The 25430-nt window shown below is 32.4% G+C and overlaps 1 protein-coding gene across 2 annotated transcripts in view; it reads right to left on the bottom strand.

Moving 5' to 3' along the window:
* Nucleotides 1-6233: 6233 nt before the first annotated feature.
* Nucleotides 6234-25430, bottom strand: part of LOC115890101 (TGF-beta receptor type-1) — a 33118-nt gene continuing 13921 nt past the window's right edge. The window contains exons 3-9 of one of the 2 annotated variants that reach the window (XM_030910242.1): nt 20250-20437; nt 15017-15259; nt 12720-12950; nt 12379-12546; nt 12014-12186; nt 11041-11222; nt 6234-6713 (exon numbers count right to left, since the gene is read on the bottom strand). In XM_030910242.1, coding sequence (XP_030766102.1) covers nt 6530-6713; nt 11041-11222; nt 12014-12186; nt 12379-12546; nt 12720-12950; nt 15017-15259; nt 20250-20437 — 1369 coding nt within the window. In that variant the 3' untranslated portion in view covers nt 6234-6529. The remainder of the gene's footprint in view (nt 6714-11040; nt 11223-12013; nt 12187-12378; nt 12547-12719; nt 12951-15016; nt 15260-20249; nt 20438-25430) is intronic. The other variant, XM_030910243.1, reaches the window with a different exon arrangement.

Here is a 25430-nt window from a genome sequence, read left to right as displayed (position 1 = left end):
GAAAACAATCAAAACGATAAAAATTATTTGAACGATGATTTTGAAAATAATGTTTACTTTAAGAAAAGTCAGTGGCGTACTATTTTTTTTCAAAAATATTCAATATAAAACCCGTATACAGTGATAATATAAAATAGTCACTGACTTGAAATAAATAAAATTGTTTGATCATCAAAAAAAGTATTTTGATTTTGATGCATAGATGATGAGAGTATCGAAATTAATAAAGATGTAGTAACATCAGAGTTATGAAAAAAAGGTTCTTTTAGAAAGTTTTACCACCCTGTATCTCAAAAGTTAAGATATGTTTAAGACATACATTTACTTGAGGTTTTATTCTTAGAATAGGTCCAAGAATCACACACTTGCATTAAGGAACACCCTGTCTAACTAAGCACCCTCTATTTTTAACAATGAATCGTCCCTTAATTTTTTTCGCGTTTTTCCTCACACGCCCTGTATAAATTAATTTATTTATGATCATACTGGACAGAAAAAAGAACATTGTCAAGAAGTACTGTAAAAATTCTTCAAAAAAATCTTGAGAGTGGTAGGAATCATTACATGGCAGTGTTTGTATATTGACTGTGAATTTTTTCATCAATTTTTTTTTTAAAAGAAAACATGAATTAGTATGACTGATTTGTTTTTTGGCAAAAGAAATTACACATCAACTCGACCTATCTCTTTCTACAGCTCTCTGTTTAAATGTATAAAACTCTTGACATTGAATTTGTACCATTTTAAGAACATCTCTATTGTAGTTTTATCTCTTATTCAAAAATAGTTCCATACGCGACATCATTATTATAACGGCTTTTTTAGTCCAGTAACTTTAGACAAAATTCCACGTAAAAATGAAAAAATAATGTAAGGTTAAAATTTTTAATGTAGTTTGTTTTTATTTGACTATAGATTTTTTATTGTCAAACAGAACCAAACCTTGTCAAAAGTTTAACCCTTTAATTTTTTCAAACGTCAAAAAAACCTAAAGCTACCAGACTAAACTCTACATAAATATTTACAATCTTTTTTTGTTTTGTTTACAAAATGACAAGTAGAACAATAAAATTCAACGACACAAAGACATCTCTTTATCTCTTAACTTCTTAAAATCCGACTATATTAGTTTTTTTATATATATTTAATCGTTTTAGGCCTAACCAAACACTTTTGCTTCATTTTCATAAATAAAAAACTCCCTTCCTATTCAACTTAATTTCCTTTTTTCCAATCAATCATTTAACTGATTAAAAAACTGATATAAACGGATCGTACTTAAACAACATTTATCTTAAATTCTAATCCTATTTTAAGGTTACAGTAATATTTTTTTAGTGCGCGTTTAAAGTAAAATACCAGAACAAAAAGCACAAATTTTTATAATGATGTTAATTCCTTAATAACGAAAAATAATTAAACTTATCCAATGTTCAGTCTTTTTTTTAGTTTATGTACGTAACCGTATTAACCATAAATTAATATAAAGTAAACCATAAATTTAAAATTTTATAATAAATGACGAAAATACAGTAAAATTTTAAGAAAACATTTTTTATGGCTACAGTATATTATTTTTTTATGATTATACGTTTTTATTTGTATGCTCACGTTACAGGCACACCCTGTATATTTTTAATGAATATTTTAACAAAACAATTTATTTTTTTTATAATATTGTAAGTTAAAGTCCCATCTACACATAACGTTTTACCTGTCAGTCTTACATGTTTTCAAAACGGTCCATTTTAGAGTTCCAGAGATATTTAATAATCGATATGATTTTCACAATTAGATTTGCTTGTTTACAAATGAAATTTAAACCAAAAATACAATTTTGTAGTAAAAGTCTATATTTTTTCCTTTCAATTTCACTAAAAACAATGCTATAGTTGATAAAACCGCAGGAAAAACATCCAGCGTATATGTTAGAGATCTTAATCCGTCCTACCTGACATGTAAAACGTTATGTGTAGACGCTGCTTTATAGTTTAAAATACTTAAAATATATCAGGATCACTATCAGAAAAGTTTCAATGCCTATTATGACATCATTTTCTTATATTTTCACCAAAATATCAAAACGTACAGGGTGTGCTATGTAAGTGAAACAAAAAATCCGAATAATAAAAAAATATATAGAGACTATTATCTGTCTTTAAAAGTGTTTCAATTCTGTGGCAAATATCGTTAAAAAACATTTTTAAATCTAACATAACTTTCTTTTTTTCTCTATTTGCAAAAAAAACGTCTTTCCTACGTCTAGTCCTAACCTACTGTGTTAAATCTATATAATCTACGTAAGATTTTTTTAATATTTATATATTTAAGGTAAAAAAATGTATGAGTAGTTTGTACAAAACGGTGAACGTGATTTGGGTACTTTTTAAATTCCCAGGTAAAACCCTAGCCTATATCAAAATTTATACAGCTCTTCCTATTCAAAAAACATTTTATTTTTTTATACCCCTAGAAATTACCAATTAAATTTTAACAAATTAGAAAAATATTAAATTACAATAACTTTTCAAATAGCACAAAAAAATCACACCATCCCTTATCCTTAAAATCTACACATTTCTAGACGAAGCACCATCTTTACATTACTTTTTCCCTAATCAGCCTTTTTATATACCGGGGAAAGTAAAAAGTACCGTACCACTTTTATTTTTTTGCTTTCAAGTGAACATAGTGAATGAAACATTACTCTTATCTCTCACAAACATACAAAAACATTTTAACCCTATTCATCACTTAGGAACTACAAAAACCCATCCACTCTTACCTTTCAGACATTTAACCATATGTTTTTTTTAATAAACAAAAAAACTATAGTTAAAACAGGGCATTATATAGGGTGATTCCCGGCGATTTAAAGTAAGACGTTTATGGAGAACCGGCGATGTCGACTTTCCTTAACCTATAAACCAAATTTTAACTTTCAATATGCCCAATTTATGATTTAATCAATGCTTATTTAAGATCATGTTTTTGTCAATTTTACCCATGTTTTATTTTTTATCTCGAAAAATATCAGAGATAGGTAGTATAATAGAAAAATTATGCGGTATAAATTTAGTTTCGAAAAAATGTAATAATATCCCAGGTGTTCCATTTAAAATAACAAGGATTCCTTTTAGTACGACGCGGCAACACTGTAACGGTGAAAATAATTTAGACAGATAGAGCAGGTACCTTTATACAAAAATCCAAATTCCATAAACGTACCATCGCCGTGCATCACCCAATATATTATATAAACAAACATGGTGCCTGAATAATCAAAAATATATATTTTTTCTGTCTTTATATTGCTTAAAAAGACACCACACTCTGTATATATGCTTTAAGGCTACGTAACTCTAACCAAAACCTTAGAAATGACTAGTGAACGATCTAAATATGAAAGAATCAAAAAATGAAACAGTGTTGGTAAAAAAAGTATATCAATAAAAAAAAATCTGTACAGTCCTTAATATATCATAGATTCTATGAAATAAACAAGTATATTACAGTTGAAAAAAAAATATTTTATATACACAGTGCGTCTCTATGTAGAGATTATAACAATACACACGCTGTGTATATATACAGGGTGACCGTTTTTTACACCCTCTACGAAAAAAAAATAGGTTCAGGTATGTTAATTTTAAAGGCTATAATCTAGCTACTACTTCTTATAATTATGAAAAATTTAAACTTAATATAAATATCTGTGTCTTGTTACGTATATTATAAACATTCTTTTGTAAGGATAACTTATATGTTTTGAGGCCTTTTTTTATTAACTATATTTGTATATAGGTTCAGTTTTTTCAATCTCTTTTTCTGTAGGGTATAAAAGAATAGTTTAAAAAAATATCTGCTGTCTTTTTTTATCTTATTTTTTTTCTAGATTATTTTTTGTGTTTGTATCTGTGTTTGTGTGTATTAGTAGTTTAGGAATATATTTTTGTTTCTGTGTAGAAAAATTGACTCTATTGCGTATATTTGGCGGTTTTTGGAACTAAATAAATATCTTAGTTATTTTAGTAGATTGCAGTAAAATTTTTCATTTTAGGAACTTTTTGAATTGTGTAATTCGCTGACTTATAAAAATATTATATTTTTACTTAATGTTTCATATTAAATTATACAGGGTGTCCCAAGAACAAGTACATAATATAAATTTCTTCGTAAATTGGAATAAAGGTTCTTAAAATATCTGAAAAAATGTGTTCTATAAAGGTAAATTAATAAAAACTTTTCTATAAAGGTAAATTATTGTGACCAATGAATTTATTTTGATTTCATAAATACGCAGTAATTCTATGTTCGCGGAAATATTTAAACACTCTGTATATAAGCAAAAGAAACATTAAATATTCTACAGTATTTCATAAACCAGAGTTTATTTCTTTTTAAAAAAATTGAGATTTTTGTTTATATACAAATACAGTGCATGCCAAAAAGTTTATACAGAATGAATTCAGGATTCCTGATAACCAAGAAAATAATTTTGACATATGTCATTTCACAACTGTCATGGCAGAAATTTATAGAAACTTCCGTTGTTGGATAGTAAAAATAACTAAAATGTTTTTTATATGTTAAAGAACATTTTTGTTTTTTTTTTGTTAAAAAACTCAACAATGTTTTATTCCAAAACTTTTTAGCTCACATTGTATAAAAAATGAGTTAGTTTCTATTTGGCACGGTATATTATTTTACGGTAAAACATTTTACTGCAACCTAACCAAAAAAAAAACACACAGACAAAAAATGCACAACTCTGCTTATTTTGTATATCGAGGTAAAAAATAAAAAAAAATCAGTAAAAAAACAAAAAAACCTAAGTCTGAGGTACTGGAAAACAATATACAGGGCGATCTCTTAAATATTTGTGGAAAGTATTTGTATTTGTATATAATAAACTATTTTTGCTACAAGGTTTGATGGAATGGGAGCAGATACGGGTAAGCCAAACGGAACAGTCCATATATACAGGGTGTATAACTTAAAATAACCCAAGAAAATATTACATTGTATTATGTACTTTTATGCTGAATATTTTGTTTACTAAACAACTTTCTAGAAAAAAATATCAGTACTGTAGCTTGAAAAATATTTCTTCTTTTAGATTAGGAATGTTCGTATTTAATTAAAGAAATACACAACAAATTATGTGTGTAATGTAATAACTTATGGGACATAGATTTAACCACTCAGTATATAGGATCATTAGACTATACAGGGTCGCTTTTATGTATGGAAACCGTCGATTATTAGGTAAAATATAGGAGGTACCGCAAAAAGTTAAATATAAAAGTTATAGGGTTTATAAATATTTATTAGCGTGTAATAAATTTAAATATACAGGGTCGGTCATAAAGTCGTGGCACATCAAAGTTTCATTTTTTTAAATGAAATCCCCTGTATATTATTGCATATTACGGTTCTTCTTTCAATTCTAAGCAAAAATCGAAATACACACAATGTACCTCATACCAACCGTTTCCGAGTTATTGACTTTTGAAAATATCACTTAAACAATTTGATTTAATTAATTTCGTATATTCAGTTTCATTTAACGATACCATTTTGCCGAATCTGTGATACTTAATAATATTTGATATTAGTTCTCAAGTTAGCGCTTATAGATGTATAAAATGAGAGTATAAGCAAGTCTGTGGAAATTACAAAATTTTCGTTTAACATTTCAATTCTTTAAGTTAAATACACTGGGTATTACGATTATTGTTTAAAATTGACGGAAGAGTTGAAATATGCAATAATATACAGGGGGTTTCATTTAAAAAAATAAAGTTTGATGAGACATAACTTTATGACCGACCGTGTATACTTAAATTTACTAGCAGCCAATAGGCATTTAAAAGCCCATTATAACAGTATCACAGTTTCGGCAGAATGGCATCATTGAATCAAACCAAACACATCGAAATTAATTAAATCGAATTATTTAAGTGATATTTTCAAAAGTCAATAGCTCGGAAACGGTTGCTTTGCGGTACATTGTGTGTATTTCGATTTTTGCTTAGAATTGAAGGAAGAATTGAAATATGTAATAAAATACAGGGGGTACCATTTAAAAAAATGAAACTTTGATGTGCCACGACTTTATGATCGACCCTGTGTACTTAAATTTATTACCCGCTAATAGATATTTATAAACCCTATAACTTTTGTATTTAACTTTTTGCGGTACCTCCTATATTTTACCTAATAATCGACCGTTTCCATACACAAAAGCGACCCTGTATAATATTATCTAGGGGTATTTCAAAGTATAACACCCTGTACATTACAGCGTACTATGTGGGTTCCATCCACTCTAAATAGCAACCAATCATCCTTACTTCAACCTTTCTTTGAGTCTCCTCAACTCTACCGAAAACATATCACTTTAATACTCCTTGAAGATCACTATTATAGAATATATTAATTTATAACTAAAGAACGTCCTCAAAATTGTTAAGGCGCCACAATATATAAACAAAAAGAAACGGGGGAAACAATTCACTATCCCAGTCTACATTTTTAGTTCTTCCGATGCCCGAAAGTTGGACAAGGTCTTCTTTATCCTCAACGCGGTGAGTCGCGCAGTCGCGTTGTGATACCAACACTCCTTCATCAGTTTGGACATGACGTGCAAAGCCTCGCAGGACTGCCAACGGTTGGCGATGTTGGGCCTTTGACGTTCGAAACATACCACCCTGAAAGAATATGAAAAAAAAGTTAGACATTATTTAATACACCCACAGATATATAGTCGATACCAATTAAATTTTTAGTTACATCATCGAAGGCGCGATTTATAAATTCATTGTTGCCAACCATGGATATTAGATTTCCCGCTGGGGATTCAGGTGGTAGCACCGCTGTAAAAAAGTCCTGGTTGTAGTGTCGTGGCCAGGGAATTGCACCAAGACACATAACGATGCCGGAAGGAGCTACCACTGTCTGTCATACTAGGCACCCTCTACTGACTGTGGTCATGTCACGCGGGTAAAGGGTGTGGGGGGATCTTGACTTAACCGCCTGGACCAAGAGGAGACAACCTCACCAAAAACCTAAATCCTATGATGGAGGGACCAGGTCAAAGGGATGCGTGGCTAGATAGAGGACTAGCCATTACTGGCCTCAACCACAGAATATCTAGCTACGCAACAGAAAAATACTCGAAATGAAAGAGCTAAAATTGCACAAATAAAATACTAGATGGCGCGACAATATCATAATCAGAATATAATTGGAAATTTTCAACTTTCGGTTTTGGATCGACGTAGATCGACGGCACGTCGACGGCCTTGAAGCTCGGCTAAAAATGCACAGTTGCCAGATTCAAACAGACTTTAATTGGCATCCCATTCTTTTTCTGGTGTATAATAATTCCTTTCTATTCTTCGTTTCTTGTCAGATACACTTATATTAATTATTCGTTTGGCTTTTAAAATAGTTTTAATTTTAAGTATATTATTAGAAAACATATGCTCTCAAAATACATTTTTAATATATCTACACTACTTTATTATGTTAACTAAGAAAATAACTTTAACTACCTTTAAAATTAATAATATACAGGGCGATTGATAGTGATATTTATTAATGCTGAAACGTTAGTAATGAAATATACGTTTAATAATAATGGAAACGATTTATTAAAATGCAGTACAAAAAATGTTAATTGACTAAAAAATACTATAATAACAATTTTTTTCTGTTTGCCACGTTATTTATATAGACCTAGGTAGATTTTAAAAAGTGACACAGGTACAATTAATAATATATTACTTAAGCATAAAAGTTGCTGTCACCGACATCGTACAATAAATTAAAATTCATAAAATAAATTAAAATTATTAATTAAACAAATCTTTATAAAGAAACGCAAGTATATCAAATTTGGGCCCAATCGAACGCCAGGAAATGGTATCGTAATATGGTACTACATTATGGTACCCCTTGATATGCTTCATGCTTCCATAATATTGTAATGTCATCAAAAATACGCAAGTATAATCAAATATAAGCCCAATCGAACGTCAGGAAGTGGTCGTAATATGGTACTATATTAAGGTACCACTTTATATATGCATCATAGTAGATGCATTATAGTACCATCATATTACAATGTCACCGAAGATACTTACTATACCAAGTTAAGCCCAATCGAACGCCAGCAAATGGTATCGTATATGGTACTATTATGGTACCTCTTGATAAGCTTCATGGTACCATAATATTGCAATGTCATCAAAAATATGCAAGTATATATCAAATATGAGCCCAAATGAACGTCAGAAAGTGGTATCATAATATGGTACTATAGAAGGTACCAATTTATTTGCTCCATGGTGCCATCATATTACGATGTTACCGAAATTACGTAGTATACAAAGTTTAAGCTCAATCAAACGCCAGGAAATGGTATCGTAATATGGTACTACATTATGGTACCCCTTGATATGCTTCATGGTACCATAATATTGTAATGTCATCAAAAATACGCAAGTATAATCAAATATGAGCCCAATCGAACGTCAGGGAGTGGTATCGTAATATGGTACTATATTAAGGTACCACTTTATATGCATCATAGTACCATCATATTACAATGTCATCGAAGATACTTACTATACCAAGTATAAGTCCAATCGCACGCCAGGAAATGGTATCGTATATGGTACCTCTATCGTATATGGTACCTCTATGTACTATTATGGTACCTCTTGATACGCTTCATGGTACCATAATATTACAATATCTCTGAAGATACGTAATATACCAAGTTTAAGCCCAATCGAACGCCATGTATCGTAATAAGGTACAATATTACGGTATCACTTGATATGCTTCATGGTACCATATATTGCAATGTCATGAAAAATACGCAAGTATATATCAAATACCGTACGATACCGAAAAAACGGCGTCCAGTTGGCTGGGAATAGACGATCGATGACATTTCCCATATAAATTTACACATAAAATGACAGCGATTTTCATTTCATAGCCATCGCTAACGCCGTTTTTTCCCGATCATACGGTATGAACACAATCGAACGTCAGGAAATGGTGTCATAATAGTAGAACAATACTTATTATGTTGACGCCGAATTACAATCAAAATTCAGGATTCAGTTAGAATCAAACGTCAGGAAGTGATTTTATATATATAATTCAGCTCGTAAGATTTAACTCCAACTAACATGGCGAGTTAAATACTTAAACGTTTGAAAAAAGAGCTCTAATCTATTTTAATATGTTTAAATGATGTAGCAAATTTGAAGCTAGACTTTATCAGGAAATATTATAATATAAATTACACAATGGCAACACTGCATAAAATTCTTTTAAATTTCGTTTGTAGAAAACTGTTTTCTTTTAAATTTATCGCCCTCTGTTATGTAGTAGTGAAACTACCGCATCAAAATATCTGATTTGGAGACAGGCTTTTAAAGCCTGTCTCCTTTTGAGACCTACGATTTTATACATGTAACGAGGCTTCTGTTGCGTAGCTAGATATTCTGTGCCTCAACCTTGGGGCATCAGGGGGCACCCCCTTGTATTTACCCCTTACTTCTGCATGCGGGGCTCTGTAGAAGTGGACCGGCTATCCCTAGCGACTCGTGGGAACACTATGGGATCTAGTATTAAAAACACCACCGGTGAAGCTGTGGGGAAGTCCCCTAGCGACACTGGGAACATTACAAATGAAAGTTCCAAGGGACCAAATCCAAAGGAAACTACAGGAGGGGCGGCTGACACTTGCTTGGGATCATCCTCCACAAGTGGCACACAAGCTACCACATTCTCCAGCAAGGGTCGGGAGCTTGCCTCTAGACCCAATAAGCGACATACGCTACAGTTCCGTCTACCCGGCCTGGGTCAACCAGGCGAGTTAGACGATCCCCTGAGAGTAGGTCTTAGCGGAGCAGAAACACGGAGATAGACAAAACACTCCTCCAAAAAGAGAAGAGTAAAGAAACCAAGAAACAACCTAACTCATCTCCATCAAAGGGTAAGAGAGGAAGCGAGAACCTCTCACTTCTTCTCCGGCAAGCAGAGACGTATCATCAGCTTTGTCGCTATTGCTGGACAAGTGAAAATGGCGGTGCTGCCAAAGGATTTCCCAGAGGTTGCTCTGACCACCGACCAGCAAACGTCTGTAGAACAGGTTATACTGGACGAAGTAGTGGGGATCGGATTGCAACACAACGATCTACAAAATGTGGGTCAGCTGCGTTTTGCGGGGATACACTTTCGGGTGGGCATGATCCTCATAGATTGTGTATCTCAAGAATCGGCGAATTGGTTGGTGGAAATCGCACCTAAGCTTAAACATTGGCAAGGGCCGGAACTGGTTGCAGTGAACGGAGAAAACATCGCTAAAGGGTCGGCCATAACGGTCTTTCTGCCGAGGAGCAAGGGGAAAGACACCACCTACCTGCTTAGCCTTATCCAAGGTCAGAACTTCAATGTAAGGACACCGAGTTGGCGAGTCATCAACTCGAGGGAGGAGGGTCATGGTCAGGTCCTCACAATAGGAATTGACCTCAAATCCAAGGAGGCAATAGAGAAAGAGAGACATATCCTCTATTATAGATACGGGACAACACCGGTATCAGGTCTAAGGAGAGACAAAGTTAAAGAGGTGGAGAAAATGGAGACAGATCCTCCACCTCACGGGTTCCTCAGCCGGAGGCAAGCTCCTCGACTGTGAAGAGCGGCACGGAGGGCCAAACTCCAACCGTGGCAGGGTGTGTACCCTCGGAGGAAGAACTGTTGTCAGAGGAGGATGGGAAATACCCTGTCCCCTCTACAACAGGGGTATGATGGGTTATAGATTGTGTGATGACTCAAGTAAGGGAGGTACAATAGATCTTTAAGGTCGTAAATGATTAACCCCCCCTTTTACTCATTCTACATTCTACAAGCTTAATCACGTGACTAAAAGTTTATTTGATATGAACTACAGAATTATCTAACTATATAGAAGCAACACGGAAAAATAATATAGAGAAAATATGCTGTACTTACCGTCGCATTTCTTCGATGGTGGGGTCCGACGGTACCGCATCGAAGAAGGGCAGCTGGTACTCGTCAAAGATACCGCCCACGTTACAGCGCCGGGCTATCTCCCAGAAAATCAGCCCCAAAGCGTACACATCGGCCCGTTTGAATGAATCGAACTGGTCTATGTTCATGGTTTCATCCAAAACCTATAAATAATACAACAATAATACAATGTACAGTAATCGCAAATCATTTTCCGATGCACGTCATCAATTGACACTAAAGCCTATAAACCTGACTAAATTAAATTTCGGCAAAAATGTTTAAATTTGTGGTATAATTGAAGATACCGAGCAGCTCTTCATTTTACTTTATAGAGCAAATGATTGTAATAGATATTTTATTTAGATTAAAGCTGCAGAAATTAGTTTAAACCGAATTTTATTATCACTATGTTGGTCACATTGTGCCGTGTTCAGCAACGTCGTCGTTTATTATTTAACAATTATCATAATGTCAGTCATTATTTTGTATAATATCGTGTTGTTGTTGAATCTTTGTGAGTCATTCTCGGGTTTTGCCTATTTTTATAGTCTTTTTTTTAAAATTGTAGTTTTAAGCACGAACAGTTCTTTCAAGAACTAAATTTTCGAGTTTTTGTATTGCATTTCTTGAAATTGCGTGTTGAAAATATTCTGAAGCATTTAAACAGTCGAAGCTAAGAGCTTGTTGCTTCCCTGATAAACTATTTTGAACGAGAACGTGACAATAAAGGTGCTTTATTACCCTTGATTGCAGTCAGAGAAGTAAGTTTGATTGGTAAGTAGATTATACCACTTTCAAAGTTATTTCTACATTAGTTTTTAGTAAATTCTGTCATTATTAGTTTGTGCATTAATGGCACCCTCTTACTTGATACTACCACTTGTGGTGTTCTAAACTGTACATCAATAAATATATAAATAACAATATATAATAATAAAATATAATTACTTACCTCTGGTGCCATGTATCGCTTGGTGCCAACCCTATTATTCAAAGGGATGTCCACCGTATCCGTGGTGACGTCATGTCTAACGGCCAATCCAAGATCGCCAATGGCGCAGGTGCCGTTGGATTTGACGAGGATGTTTTTCGATTTCAAATCTCTATGAGCAATAGCGGGCTTTCCTGTAACACAAACCAAACATTAATGATTTTTTTTGTCAAAAACAAATAATACAGTCTGAAAAACGAATCTTAAACAACAGAGCAACGGTAATTCACTCATAAAATTCTGAAATGTTATTTATTACTCCGGATTTATGGATTAAATTAGAAATTTAAACAGGAAATTGTTAAAAAATAAGGTATTTCTATTACCTTGCGTGCCCATGATGTCCATGTGAAGGTGGGCAAGACCAGTAGCAATGGACAGGGCCATCCTGATCATGCTGCCCGTGTCCAAAGTGTTCCTGCCCAGAAAATCGAAGAGTGAGCCGTGCTCGTGGTAGTCGGTGATGAGCCACAGTTGAGTCCACGTACCATTATCTAAAATAAACAATATTTTTATTGCCTAGCCTAGTACTCTGTATTAAAAACAATCTAGTTATTTGGAACTGTGGGTAAACAATAAGTCGTGTTGGAGGAACTGAATGAGAACAATCGTCACAGTCACAGTACCATGTTTATCTGTAAAATACTTGAAAAATAATATGTCGTACCTTTATTATCTGCTGCAATGAATCCCAGAATGTTTTCATGTCTCAGCATCACCGTCTGATAAATCTCAGCCTCCCTAAACCAGGATCGTTCCTCGCGAGAGCTGAATATTTTGACAGCTACATTTTCGCCCCTCCACCTGCCCCTCCAGACTTCACCAAAACGTCCTTGACCGATAATATCGATCAGCTGTATTTGACGAGCTATAGATCGCTGTACCAGCAGTGGCAACCCTGACAAAAAGAAAATAACATTTATATTTTGTATATTTTTTTGTTAATTGTTTTTTTTTAATCTATGATATGCTCCTAGCTAGACTTCGCGCATAAGAGAGTTGTAATTAACTATGGTAATCGCAAAACAAATTCCGATGCACGTGATAAACTTTGAGTGACAAGCGATGGCGACAGCGCTGCCAGATTGTGATGGATTTATGAGATAAATCTTAATTTAAAATTGACGAACAACATATTATATCATCTTTTAAACAGTTTCACGTTTTATTTTTATCTTAATAACTAATATTTTAGCGATTAATTGATTTATTTGTTTTCTAGCTTATTTTACTTATTACATATTGACAAAAACTAGTGCATTATGAAGATTATTATAAGCGTTAATTATTGGTTATTTATTTATTGATGTACATCTTGCAATGCCCTAAGCGGGAATAACAAGCAAGAGGGTGCTATTAATGCACAAACTAATAATAACCGAATTTAATAAAAATTAACGTAGAAAAATAACTTTGAAAGTGGTATATGGTGCTTATCAATCAAACTTACTTTTCTGAATGCAGTCAAGGGTAATAAAGAACCTTCATTACCACAATTTGAAGAAATGCAATTCAAAAACTCTAAAATTTAGTTCTTAAAAGAACTTTTTGTGCTTGAAAGTACAATTTAAAAAAAACTATGAAAATAGGCAAAAAAAACGAGAATTGCTCACAAAGATTCAACAACAACTCGATATTAATAAAATAAATAATAAACGACAACGTTGCTGAACACGGCGCAATGTGACCAACATAGCGATAATAAAATTCGGTTTAAACTAATTTTTGCAGCTTTAATCTAAATAAAACATCTGTTACAATCATTTGCTCTATAAAGTAAAACCACAGATTATAAACTTTGTTTTTTCTTTATTGTTTGTCGTGGTTCCAATTTTCGGAATCGGGCACTAATTAGGTTACTAGTTTGCGCACATAGCACGCCCACTTATGGCCTCTAAAATTGTGCACAGCGTCTGACCGGCACAGTTATTAGAGAGATATCGGAAAACCGAATAGCGTAATGCAGTATTTACGCGTACCTTATCATGGTTACGATATGCGCGAGTCAATTTTTAACGCAACGCCCGCTAATGACGTTACCGCCTGACGTAATTTGCGGATCAATTACACCAAGCGCTATTTCTAAATAACGTTTAAAAATTGCTTAAATGGGCATGTGCGGGTATTAGACAATTGGAGCCCGCGGGGCCGGCCGGCGAGATCAATTATTTTAGGTTATGTTTGAATTGTTTAGAATTATTACTTTAGTTTTATTAGGTAATTTGATATTTAAGTAGCTGGGATTAGTTTTAATTAAATAAATATGGCCCAAAATATGGATTCCACCTCTTCCAATATTAAAGAACCTATAAGGAGGCTTAGGTTTACAGTAGATGACGACTTAGCCCTTCTAAGAGAATTTGTTGCTTGTTGCCCTAAACCCACTGGCAGACGTTGAACAATAAAGCACTGAAAATAAGCACTTCAGCCCTTTAGTTTTAAAATACCTAGTAAACAAAACAATTTCAAAGTTTTAAATTGAAAGTTAGGTTAAGTTTAAATAGCGGACGCGACGCGAACAGAATTCTTTCCGATCCGATAACTATAAATGAAGAGAGTTAATACCACCTCACGTAAAAGAAATAACACCTGGCCTTATTAACGTCCATGCAAGCTATTCTGTTTAGCGATATCTCTCTATTACGCTGTTTATTATTATTTACGCAAGATTATTTTTGCGCACAGGAAATTTTACTCGTTTGCACATCGTCATAAAAGACAATTTTCGTACCACGAATTAGGGATAAGATTTTTATCTGTATACATATAGTATACTTAATCTGTGGTAAAACGAAGAGCTGCTCGGTATCTTAAATTATACAACAAAATTAAACATTTTTGCCAAAATTTCATTCAGTCAGGTTTACAGACTTTACTGTCAATGTCGATGTGATCGATGACGTGCATCGAAAAATGTTTTGCTATTACTGTATATTCAAAGTCCTACATCAACGTTTTTGTTACCTGAACCACTTCCGCTAGTTGTCATTTCGATCATATGCTTCAAACTGACACCCTTATTGAGAATGGGATGATCAGGTGCTTCAATACTGTCATCTCCATGTCTCAAATGATGATGCAACCCCCTCTTCTTGTAGTTCGACGTCACAAAGCAGTATGCGAATATTACCAACACGCATATGACAAGAGTGGGCACCACTATCAACAGAGCCGTTTGAAGACCAGTAAAAAACGTCCCTTTTGAACCTAAATCATAATTTTGATCATATAAATATTTTGCTGTTAAAAAAAACATGAAAAAAGTTATATTTACAAGTAGTAAAGCATTCCAAATGCAAAATAAGCACAAGAAAAGCATTAAGGTACAGAAGCACAGCCCAAAGCATGCAGGAATATTAAAATAAGCTCCCAAAGAACATACTCATAGTAATTTCTAAATATATATAAAGAAAAATCAGAAAATATTTTTAAATATAATACGTAAATATGCACAATTTTCATCGTTTACAAAAATTACTTATCTTACCCTAGTAATGGACTAAAATATCATATTTTTTCATGCTGTTCTCTATAATACTATATAGATACCCTAAAAATCATTAAGTTTACTAGCAATGAATTAAAAATATATGAACCATCAATTTAATAGATATCATATATAAAATGGCTTCATTTTTTTATACAGGATGGTCCGAACTGAATTCCGGAAACTTCGGCAGCATACTCTGCAAATAAAAATAAGTAAAAAAGTTCGTATAAATGTATGTCCCAAATGCTTAGTTTCGGAGATACAGGGTGTAGAAGATTTATTTTTATTTCGATTTTTTCCAAATATTTTATGAAGTAACGTCAATATTTGGATGAAAATTTGTATCTGGGAGTTTTTTGATATGAGAAATTTGATTTTGATGTCAATATGACTCCTACTTGTAGAGGGCGCCACCTACATATTTTCTAACTGGTTTGAAGAATAATAACTTTTCGTCGGTACCTGTATAAAACTACTGAGTAAAAAAATACACATTTGCGACATTTTTTACGTAAAAAAGGTCTCTTGGTAAATGAGTAATGGTTCTTGAGATATTTGGAATCGAAGTTATCAATACCTGTCATCATTGACATATATTAAACATGTTGATTAAATAGTTATTAGACTGAAATCATAAATTTTAAATGTTTTTGTGCCAAAAGTTCTACAGAAACTGTTTTATCATATTTTTTTCGTAGAAAAATTTATGATTAATATAAAGAAATAAAAATTTCCCAAATTTATTATTTCAGTCAAATAACTATCTATTCAACGTGTTTATTTTTAGTCAATATAATTACATGTATTGACTACTTCCGTTCTAAATATCTTCAGAACGGTTGCTCGTAGCGATTTTTACCAAGAAACATTTTTTACGTAAAAAGTTACGGAAATGTATATTTTTTCACTCGGTAGTTTTATACAGGTACGGACGAAAAGTTATTACTCTTTAAAACAGTTAAAACACGTGTAGGTGGCGCCCCCTATAAATAGGAGTCTTACGGACATCAAAATCAAATTTCTCATGCCAAAAAACACCCAGACACCAATTTTCACCCAGGTATTGACGTTACTTCAGAAATTATTTGGAACAAATCGAAATAAAAATGAAACTTCTACACCCTGTATCTCCGAAACTAAGTTTTTTGGGACATACATTTATACGAACATTTTTACTTATTTTTATCTGCAGAATACGCGTCCAATTTTCCTAAATATCTAGTTTAGCCGCTTATATTTTCAGGGACGTGCGCGACAGAATCTTAGTGTGATGAGCTGATTGGTTTGTTTATTTACTGGTCAATAATACCGTATGATCGAAAAAAAAACTGTGTCCCGTCGGCCTCCCGTCCAGTTGGCTTGGTAAATTCAGTTAATAACGACAACCAAAAGGTAAAGAGGCAACACAGTAATGAGATTTTTGAATGTCCGGAGTGCGGAAAAGAGATAACATCACGTATCGGGCTTTTCAGTCACAGAAAAGCTCATGACAGGAAACGCCTTGCGTAACCATCTTTTGATGCGTGTCAAATACTCGTCAGCGTAATGGCAGTAGTAGCAAGTAAGTTGGCTTGGACATGACGATCGATGACATTCCCCATATAATTTTCCATATAAAATGACAGCGATTTTCATTTCATAGTATGTATTTGGAAACAGAAAAAGTTGAGAAAAAATGCGTAATCTAATAGGCCAGTTCCAGCGGGAACAAAAGAAATGCAAATAAGGAACTGCATGGTTTAGATGAAGTGGATAATTCAAAATGGTTTGCTTTTGCTTTTACAGTACCTCTGTTCGTTCTGTAGCTACGGGGTATCCGTGAGAGGGGAAACGATATTCTCTCGATGTTTTTCGTAAAAAATAGACGACGCGTCCCATCAATAAAAATTCGACAAATTTGCAAGTAGCCAATAAAATGAGTGGGCGGAGCGATTTGCGGTGACGCACTCGTCAAATCCACGTATAGAATATATTGCTGTTTATTTAAATGTTTTTTGTCCGCATTCCTTTCATAGACACAGATCCAGCAGACGAGACGTACTGTAAATTATTAATGTTTTTAAAAGACAGAAACACACCACGAGAAACAGCCGAGGCAAGTATTGAAAAGATAAGCTAATTGAGTTCAACTGTATCTAGATCTTGCTGGTAGGCTATGGCGGACTCAAAACCGCTTTTTTTCTCGACTTTCTTTCCCTTAGTTCAAAATTAATTACGCACGCCGCTGCTGCGAGCTGAACCTCTTTCTCGCCAAAACGATTCATGACTACGAAAACTATAATGTGGACGGCTCCCGGTTTTTTAACATGTTACATGTAGCTTGTTAAATAGCAATGTTATATAACATGTTACTAAATGTGGACCCTCCTTTATGGACATCAAAATCAAATTTCTCATGCCAAAAAACTCCCAGACACCAATTTTCACCCAGGTATTGACGTTACTTCAGAAATTATTTGGAAAAAATCGAAATAAAAATGAAACTTCTACACCCTGTATCTCCGAAACTAAGTATTTTTGGACATACATTTATACGAACTTTTTTACTTATTTTTATCTGCAGAATATGCTGCCGAATTTTCCGGAATACAGTTCGGACCACCCTGTATATTTAACATAGGGGAGTAAATAAAACATTTTAATTTGAGGTGTACGATACCAGGGGTGTTTCAAAAGTGGCTCACCCCTGTAACATTTTTATTTTTTCCGATAAAAAAATCGACATTTAAAAAAATACCGAGGGTACCATTTAAAAATCAAAATTTGTAGTCATTTCCGGTGAAACAGGAAGTGACCGAAACTGTCATATACATACATAAATGCCAAAATTCGTTGTTTTTGATCCTGAAAAAAAATAAAGTTATAGGGGTGAGCCACTTTTGAAAAACACCCGGTATAATATCAAGTTTATCTCGTAATTAAAATTATTTTAAAATTTTCAAAAATCAATGAAGCCACTCTAATATGATAATCCCCATGACACAGGATGCACCCCTTTGATCATATCACTCCATTGCTGTGGGACAAAACAAGACTGACCAAAGACAAAAAAAGACGAACAACGCACTGAGGGATGAAAGTATGGATACGAATGACCAGCGACGCCTGGTAGAATTGCGATGTACAGGGTGAACCAAATTGGACGCTTTTAAAGGCAAACTCCCTTTCCTGTAGGAGATAAACGAAAACTAATATCGGTTTCTGGAGCTCAATTTTTATCAAAAACATGATGGTAAAAACCGTACATCGATATCTGGTACCGTTTCGGAGTTACGGGGTGTTTTTCAAAAATGTGCATTTTTAACAAATTGCTGTAACTTTTTTGCTATGGAAAATTTTGTATTTTTGTGAAAACATTTCCATAGCACCTTTTTACGTAGAATTTACTGGTTTAAGTATAATTTTTTTAAAGTAATAATTTAAGAAATATAAACAGAAAATTTGATTTTTTATATAGGACACCCTATATATTTTTAATTCATTGAAAATAATTTAAAATTACCTTTCAAAAACTATAGCATACTTGATATTTTTCTCGATTCCTCTTCGAGATTTAGAGTTTTTAAAAATTCGCTCACTTTGAATAAGTAGGCTTTGAACGGCGCCGGCTGTATGTAATACAAAAAAATTCTAGCTGTGAGCAGCAATTAAAACGAAAATAATATTTGCAATGAGAAATACAGAATTTTACAACAATTTAAACTACATTTATCAACATCAACACACATAAACTATATCTAATAACAATAAAAAGTAATAGCAAACCAAGACATGAGATTTTGCTACAGGTGTTCGACGCATTTTTTGCGGAATTCATTAACTCAGTAGGGTGAAAGATAGTCGCATAACCGATAAGTACTTCTAATTCTTGTCTTATACGGGCAATTTAAAAACAAGAACCTTTATTCTTCCGCAAAGATAAAAATCCATAGGCACTAAGACCGGCGGTCTCGATGGCCAACGGCTGGGATCTTGGTTAACTATTCAATTATTTGCAAAATTGGCTATAAAATTTGCTAATAATTTCAGCGTTCTGAGGTGGTGCCTCGTCTTGCTGGAAAAATATGTTTCCGAGTTCTATTAGTGGCAGATCATCCATAAGGGGTCCAAAGCCTACTAGTTAAAAGTGGCAAACTTTTAAAAATTCTGTATTTCGAAGGGGGCTAAGAAAATATCAAGTATGCTATATTTTTGGAAAGGTAATTTTAATTTTTTTTTCAGTTAATTAAAAATATACAGAGTGTCCCAAATAAAAAAATCAAATTTTCTGTTGATAACTCTTAAATTATTAATTTTAAAAAATATATCCTTAAACCATTCTATGTAAAAAGGAGCTTTGGAAATGTTTTCATAAAAATACAAAATTTTCCATAGCTAAAAAGTTACAGTGATTTGTTAAAAATGCTTATTTTTGAAAAAAAAATCGTAACTCCGAAACGGTAACAGATATCGACGTGCGGTTTTCACAGTCATGTTTTTGATAAAAATTGAGCTCCAGGAACCGATATTAGTTTTCGTCTATCTCCAAGCGTCCAAATTGAACTACCCTGTACATACATCGAAATACTACCAGTCGTCGCTACGAATGACACAATTTTTTTTTGACCACTGACAACGAAAGTAACGTCAAAACTCGATGATGACCCATTGATCGATAATAATCGGACAAGACAAAGATTTCCGAAAGCCCACATGACGTGTGCTGACCTTCTGCTTCCGACTTGTTCAACTGGCCTAACACGATACGCGGCAGCGCCATCTCGTTGCAGTAATCGGCACTGTCGCAACAGGACGTGACGTAGTAGATGTCGTTGTCTGACCCGTTGACGTTACAGTAGGTGAGATGCTTGTTGGCGTCGGATATGACGTCAGGGAATTTCTCGTTATCGAAACATCTATAAAGATAAAATATATCGGTATAACCTGTTTGATTTTGGGTGAAGAAGGTAAGACGTAAAAGTGAAGCAATGGATAAAAGTAGAAACTAACCTAGAAAAATTAGAATGATCAAATAATAATTTCTACAATATCAAAATAAAAATGTTATTAGCATAGATAAAGGAAGGAATACAAGGTTAGATTGGAAAGTGCCCATAAGGAAAATGTAAACACTATTTAGCGCTATTCTTACAACGGTCGCTCTCCAAAGCGTTTGATAATTTCGGAGCGGTTCGGCTTTTTTCCGGAATTATGTCGCCAAATATTATTTATTCAAATTTATTATTTTCTTTTAATTTTTTAAATAAAATATAGTGTGTTGCATATAAGAACCTTTTTTTATATAAGGAAAAACCTATGAAACATTGAAAACCGACGTTATGCCACGATCCACGATGCTTTTTGCAGTTCACAGTTCACACAGCTTTTTAAGTTTTTAATGCCACTTTTTCACAATTATCACGGGTTTGAGTAAATAAAATTTAAATTAAACTCACAAGATAGCAATAATTACTTTGGACGCTTTGAACACTTTCGGTATTTTTTCAACGAGGACGGTTAAATTTTGAAAGATTTTATATTTTTGAAGATTCTGACTTGGGTGAGAAAATTATTCTGTTCGTACCTGAAACTTATATGGTGAAATTTTGATAAAATAATTTAGTACTCACTAAAAACACGGTACGTCGCTAGTGGTAGGAAAAATAATTTTTAGAGGTTACTAGTTTATTTGGTTGCCTGTGATATGCATATACAGGGTGTTTCCTAACTAATCTAAAAAATAAAAAATCGTTAGAAAACAGCTTAAGGCGGACTCTTAATAAGTATATTTATTTTTTTCTCGGCAACCGTTTGATGAACAAGAAAAACTCAAAAGATCAGTTTTGTTGAAAAAGGATGGCCAGTCAAGAAAAAAATATATTTTCTTTAAAAAAGCAGTAGTGTACCATTTATGTTAAGCAAAATATCGATTTTTTTTAATTTTTAACACCCTGTAGATCAGAAAGGAAATACTTTGGACCTAATGGTTATATAAAAATTGTTTTAAGAACACATGAGGAATCACACCACTATTTTTTAGACTAATTAGAAAACACCCCGTATATTGTCAACTTAACAATGATTGTTGATAAATCAAAAAATACCTTTTCTGTGAAAAAAGCCCGATTTTCGCAGGAAAAATTTTGGTTTTTATTGAATTAGGGCCTGCGTCTGCAAATACCGGTATGTTTTTTAATATTCTATCTATCTAAATTTTAAATATCATAGTCAGAAATAGTTTTATTATTTATTAACTGTAAAAATGGTATACTTATAAATTTTATCAAATATTGTGATTTACTTTATACCTTGTAGTCAAAATTTATATTTAATAAACTGTAAAATATATATATATTCTTATGTTTTATTAAAGTTAGTCTGATATACTAATATATCAGTGTAACTTTAAAACTAAATCCTTTGAAATCAAATATAAAGATAAAAAATATTTACAGCAGAAAAGGCGAAGGCGCTGGGTTAAACGTAGTCTCTACTAAGAACACGGAGGGGCGCTTTGACCCAAAATTTTACTATTAAGTTTCATATCTATCTTAATAGAAGATTATTTTCTTTTAACTATGTTCCTGTTCTTGTTTACGGTTGTTCTTAGCAACAGCTATAGCAGCGCCAGATCCCGTACAACGTATGCACCCCAAAACAATAATTATAAATTTTGGCGGCTAGCAGAACATTCCAATCCGGGGTGGGAAAGTGAAATAGCAAAAGCGGTTCCACCGTTTCCACGGAAATTTCAAATAAAATAGTTCCAGCCTCAGGCGCTAGGTGGTAGTGCAATAATTAATTTTTAGGTTAAGAAGTTGCTACTAGTTATTGCCAGATGGCGTTAAGTCAGAATTTTTTTGTAGTTTCCATAGTTTCCAACGGCCATTGTCATACTATTGTCAAATTCTCAAAAAATATTGTCGTTATCATAGCTCTAATCATAATATTATCAAAAATGATATCAAAACGTTTTTCAAACTATAATTTGTTATATGTGTTTTAATTAGACAATTCCTTTTGTTTGTGGCCCTAAAAATATAATGTAATTCTTTTATATTTGCCATCATTTAAGTACCTATTTATATTTACTCCATTTACAAAACTTTGGGCGTATTACGTTGGTCTTGTTTTATTATAATAAACGATGTTTAAATATTTGACTTATAAATAAAAACTTTAAATAAATAATATTTACACATGTTTGGCTTTAATTTTATTTAATAATTGTATAAATTATACTGTTAAATCTTATTTTTTACACATCACAACGATACTTGTTATTACATTGTTGAATTTGTGTAAAAATAAGATTTAATAATCAAATTTAATTATCTATTTTAGAGTAAAATTCAATAAATATGCTCATTTAAAAAACCCGCGCTTCGATCCATTTAAAACAAGCCCTACTCAATAGATGGCGCCACTTCTGTAGGACCATTTTTCAGTATGGCAGAGTCCATTCTTTTTCTAGCTAGGTATATTCTTTGATTCCAATCTAAACTTGTTTCCTTTATCTATGGTAATTAGTTGTTGATTTGATAAAAACTGTCATTTCAAAGACCAGTAAACGCCGTTTTTTAATCCAGTATGTCCACGTTTCTGTTCAAAGGTATTACATATTGTTAGTAAAATACTACTGACAAATTGGGCTCCGCTTGGTCAACGCAGTGGTGTTAAAAACTATGACTGAAAAAAATTTAAAAAAATGTGTTGTCGAAAAAAAATTCTACTTTTGTCCATTGCGTTTTAAAATTAAACCAAAAAAATATTAACCCAAAAAATGCTGGAAATATACATCGAGATATGTGACATTAGCAAAATACCATTAAAAAAGTTGACAAATCAACCTATTGAGCCACATTGTTTTTGCCCGTTAAAGCAGAAAAAGAAATAAATCTATTGATGCAATATATCGATATTTTGCAATTGTTTTCAATTTAATTATTAGAACTACAAATAAACAATAATATACATATATAAAGCCTACTTTTTTCTCCTAATCTATAATTATAACAACAATCAATCAATCTATTATTATCATTCTTTTTTTGTACAAAGATTAAAACATTAGTGATACTCAATATATTTATTATTGAATATACGTGTGGCTAAAATTTTTGCAAATAAGTAACTAAAAAAATACTGTTCTTTTTTATACAGGGTGTAAAAAATTGGTGTACCAAACTTCAGTAAACGATTCTACACATAAATATAAATCAAAAAGTGCCCTAAGAAAAGGAAACGTTTTTCATTTCTTTTTATCTGTATTTTTATCACCCACTGAAGTTTGAACACTATTTTGTTACACCCTGTATATGTGCAAAGTAGTAAACTATCTACCTAAATATACAGTGTGTCCATAAGTCATAAAATATTAATAAAGAAGATAAAGAAACAAGTTCAAAAGATCAAAAAGGCATTGCATTAATTCATTTATACCCTGTATAAAACACAATTTCGACAACACTGTATATTCATGTCAACCTTATTGCTGTACCAACTAAAGAATATAATCTACATAAAATACAATAATGTCTACTACCACCAAGGAATGCTCCAAATATACACATATAAATTATAAAAATTAAAATATATAAAATTGTCTACTTGCACCACAGGATGGGTATTATAAAAATAAGTATAGCATAGCCGTTGTGTTAATACAGTAAATTAAAGTAGCTTTAGTAACTCCATAGAAAATAAAAAAAGAAATAAATAATAAAAATATTTACAAAAGAAGTAAATTTAAAAAAAATTGAAAAAAAAGCGCTTAAAATGAAACAGAATGTTGATTTAAATAATTTTTAAAATATAAAAGTTCTAATAAAAGAAACTTTAAAGCAACATTCATTTCGTTCCTTTAAAATATAAGAAAAAAAACTTAGACCATGAAACGACCCTAGACACGTGTTTGCCTTTGCGTAATGTAACCAACATCATATTACGTCACTTAAGGGCAAAACTAATAATAGTCTTTATAAGTAACATGTCTAGTGATCTAAAGAGCAAGTAATAAATGAGAATGTACAGGTTAATATGGATAGGTTGGATATTTTATGTAGAATTATATTGAAATAATTCTTATAATGAAAAAATAATGATTTTTTGATAATATATAAGTAATTAAAGTTATTTAATCTACACTTATTAATAGTTCTCGTAAATTTGATAATTCTGAAGTTGATTTTCAAACTATAAAAATTTTGTTATAATATTAGGAACACTTTAAATGCTAGAAAAATTCAAGTGGATAGTTTTTACTTGTTTTGGAGAACCTTGTTTTGAGAACGGTTTTGGGGGGTTTTCAATAGTTTGGAGTATATGAATGTAATATACAGGATGGGCCAAAAGATTACTTAAACTAGATCAGTGATGGCCCTAGATCATAATATATACTTTCGTGGATAAGTAAATCACTATGGAAACTGTCGCAAACATATCAACGACTTACATTTATCTTCTTTCTTTGTTACACACGCGGTGCTTCTACCCTATCTATCCTTGTCGAGGACCTATCGTCCACACGCCAAATTTGAATATTAATTTCAAAAATTTAATTTGTAAAATGCATATATTTGAACAATAAATTAAATGTTTACTGTAAACAAAAATTAAATTATATAAAAAATACTTTTAGCCACTCCGTACCAACATCAATATTCTGAGGAAATCTAACCAGAAAGTATGCGTGTGGTTTAATATAAATAAAAGAACAATTGAATAGGTACTTTACTTGTCTATGAAAAGATAATTCGGGGACCTTTATATTAGAACTTCTACACGCCAAACACTTTCTAGTCATTTTTACGAGTATTTAAAAAATTCAACGAAAAAAAAAATAGAAATATAATTGCACAAACTTAAAATTAACTTCTCACTGAACAAACTTGCATCCTTAGCTATATA

This window comes from Sitophilus oryzae, unplaced genomic scaffold (genome assembly GCF_002938485.1).
Source record: "Sitophilus oryzae breed Bouriz unplaced genomic scaffold, Soryzae_2.0 scaffold_85_pilon_pilon, whole genome shotgun sequence".
Taxonomy (NCBI): Eukaryota; Metazoa; Arthropoda; class Insecta; order Coleoptera; family Curculionidae; genus Sitophilus; species Sitophilus oryzae.
The sequence above is the reverse complement of the archived record's forward strand: the minus strand, read 5'-3'. Positions and strand labels throughout refer to the sequence as shown.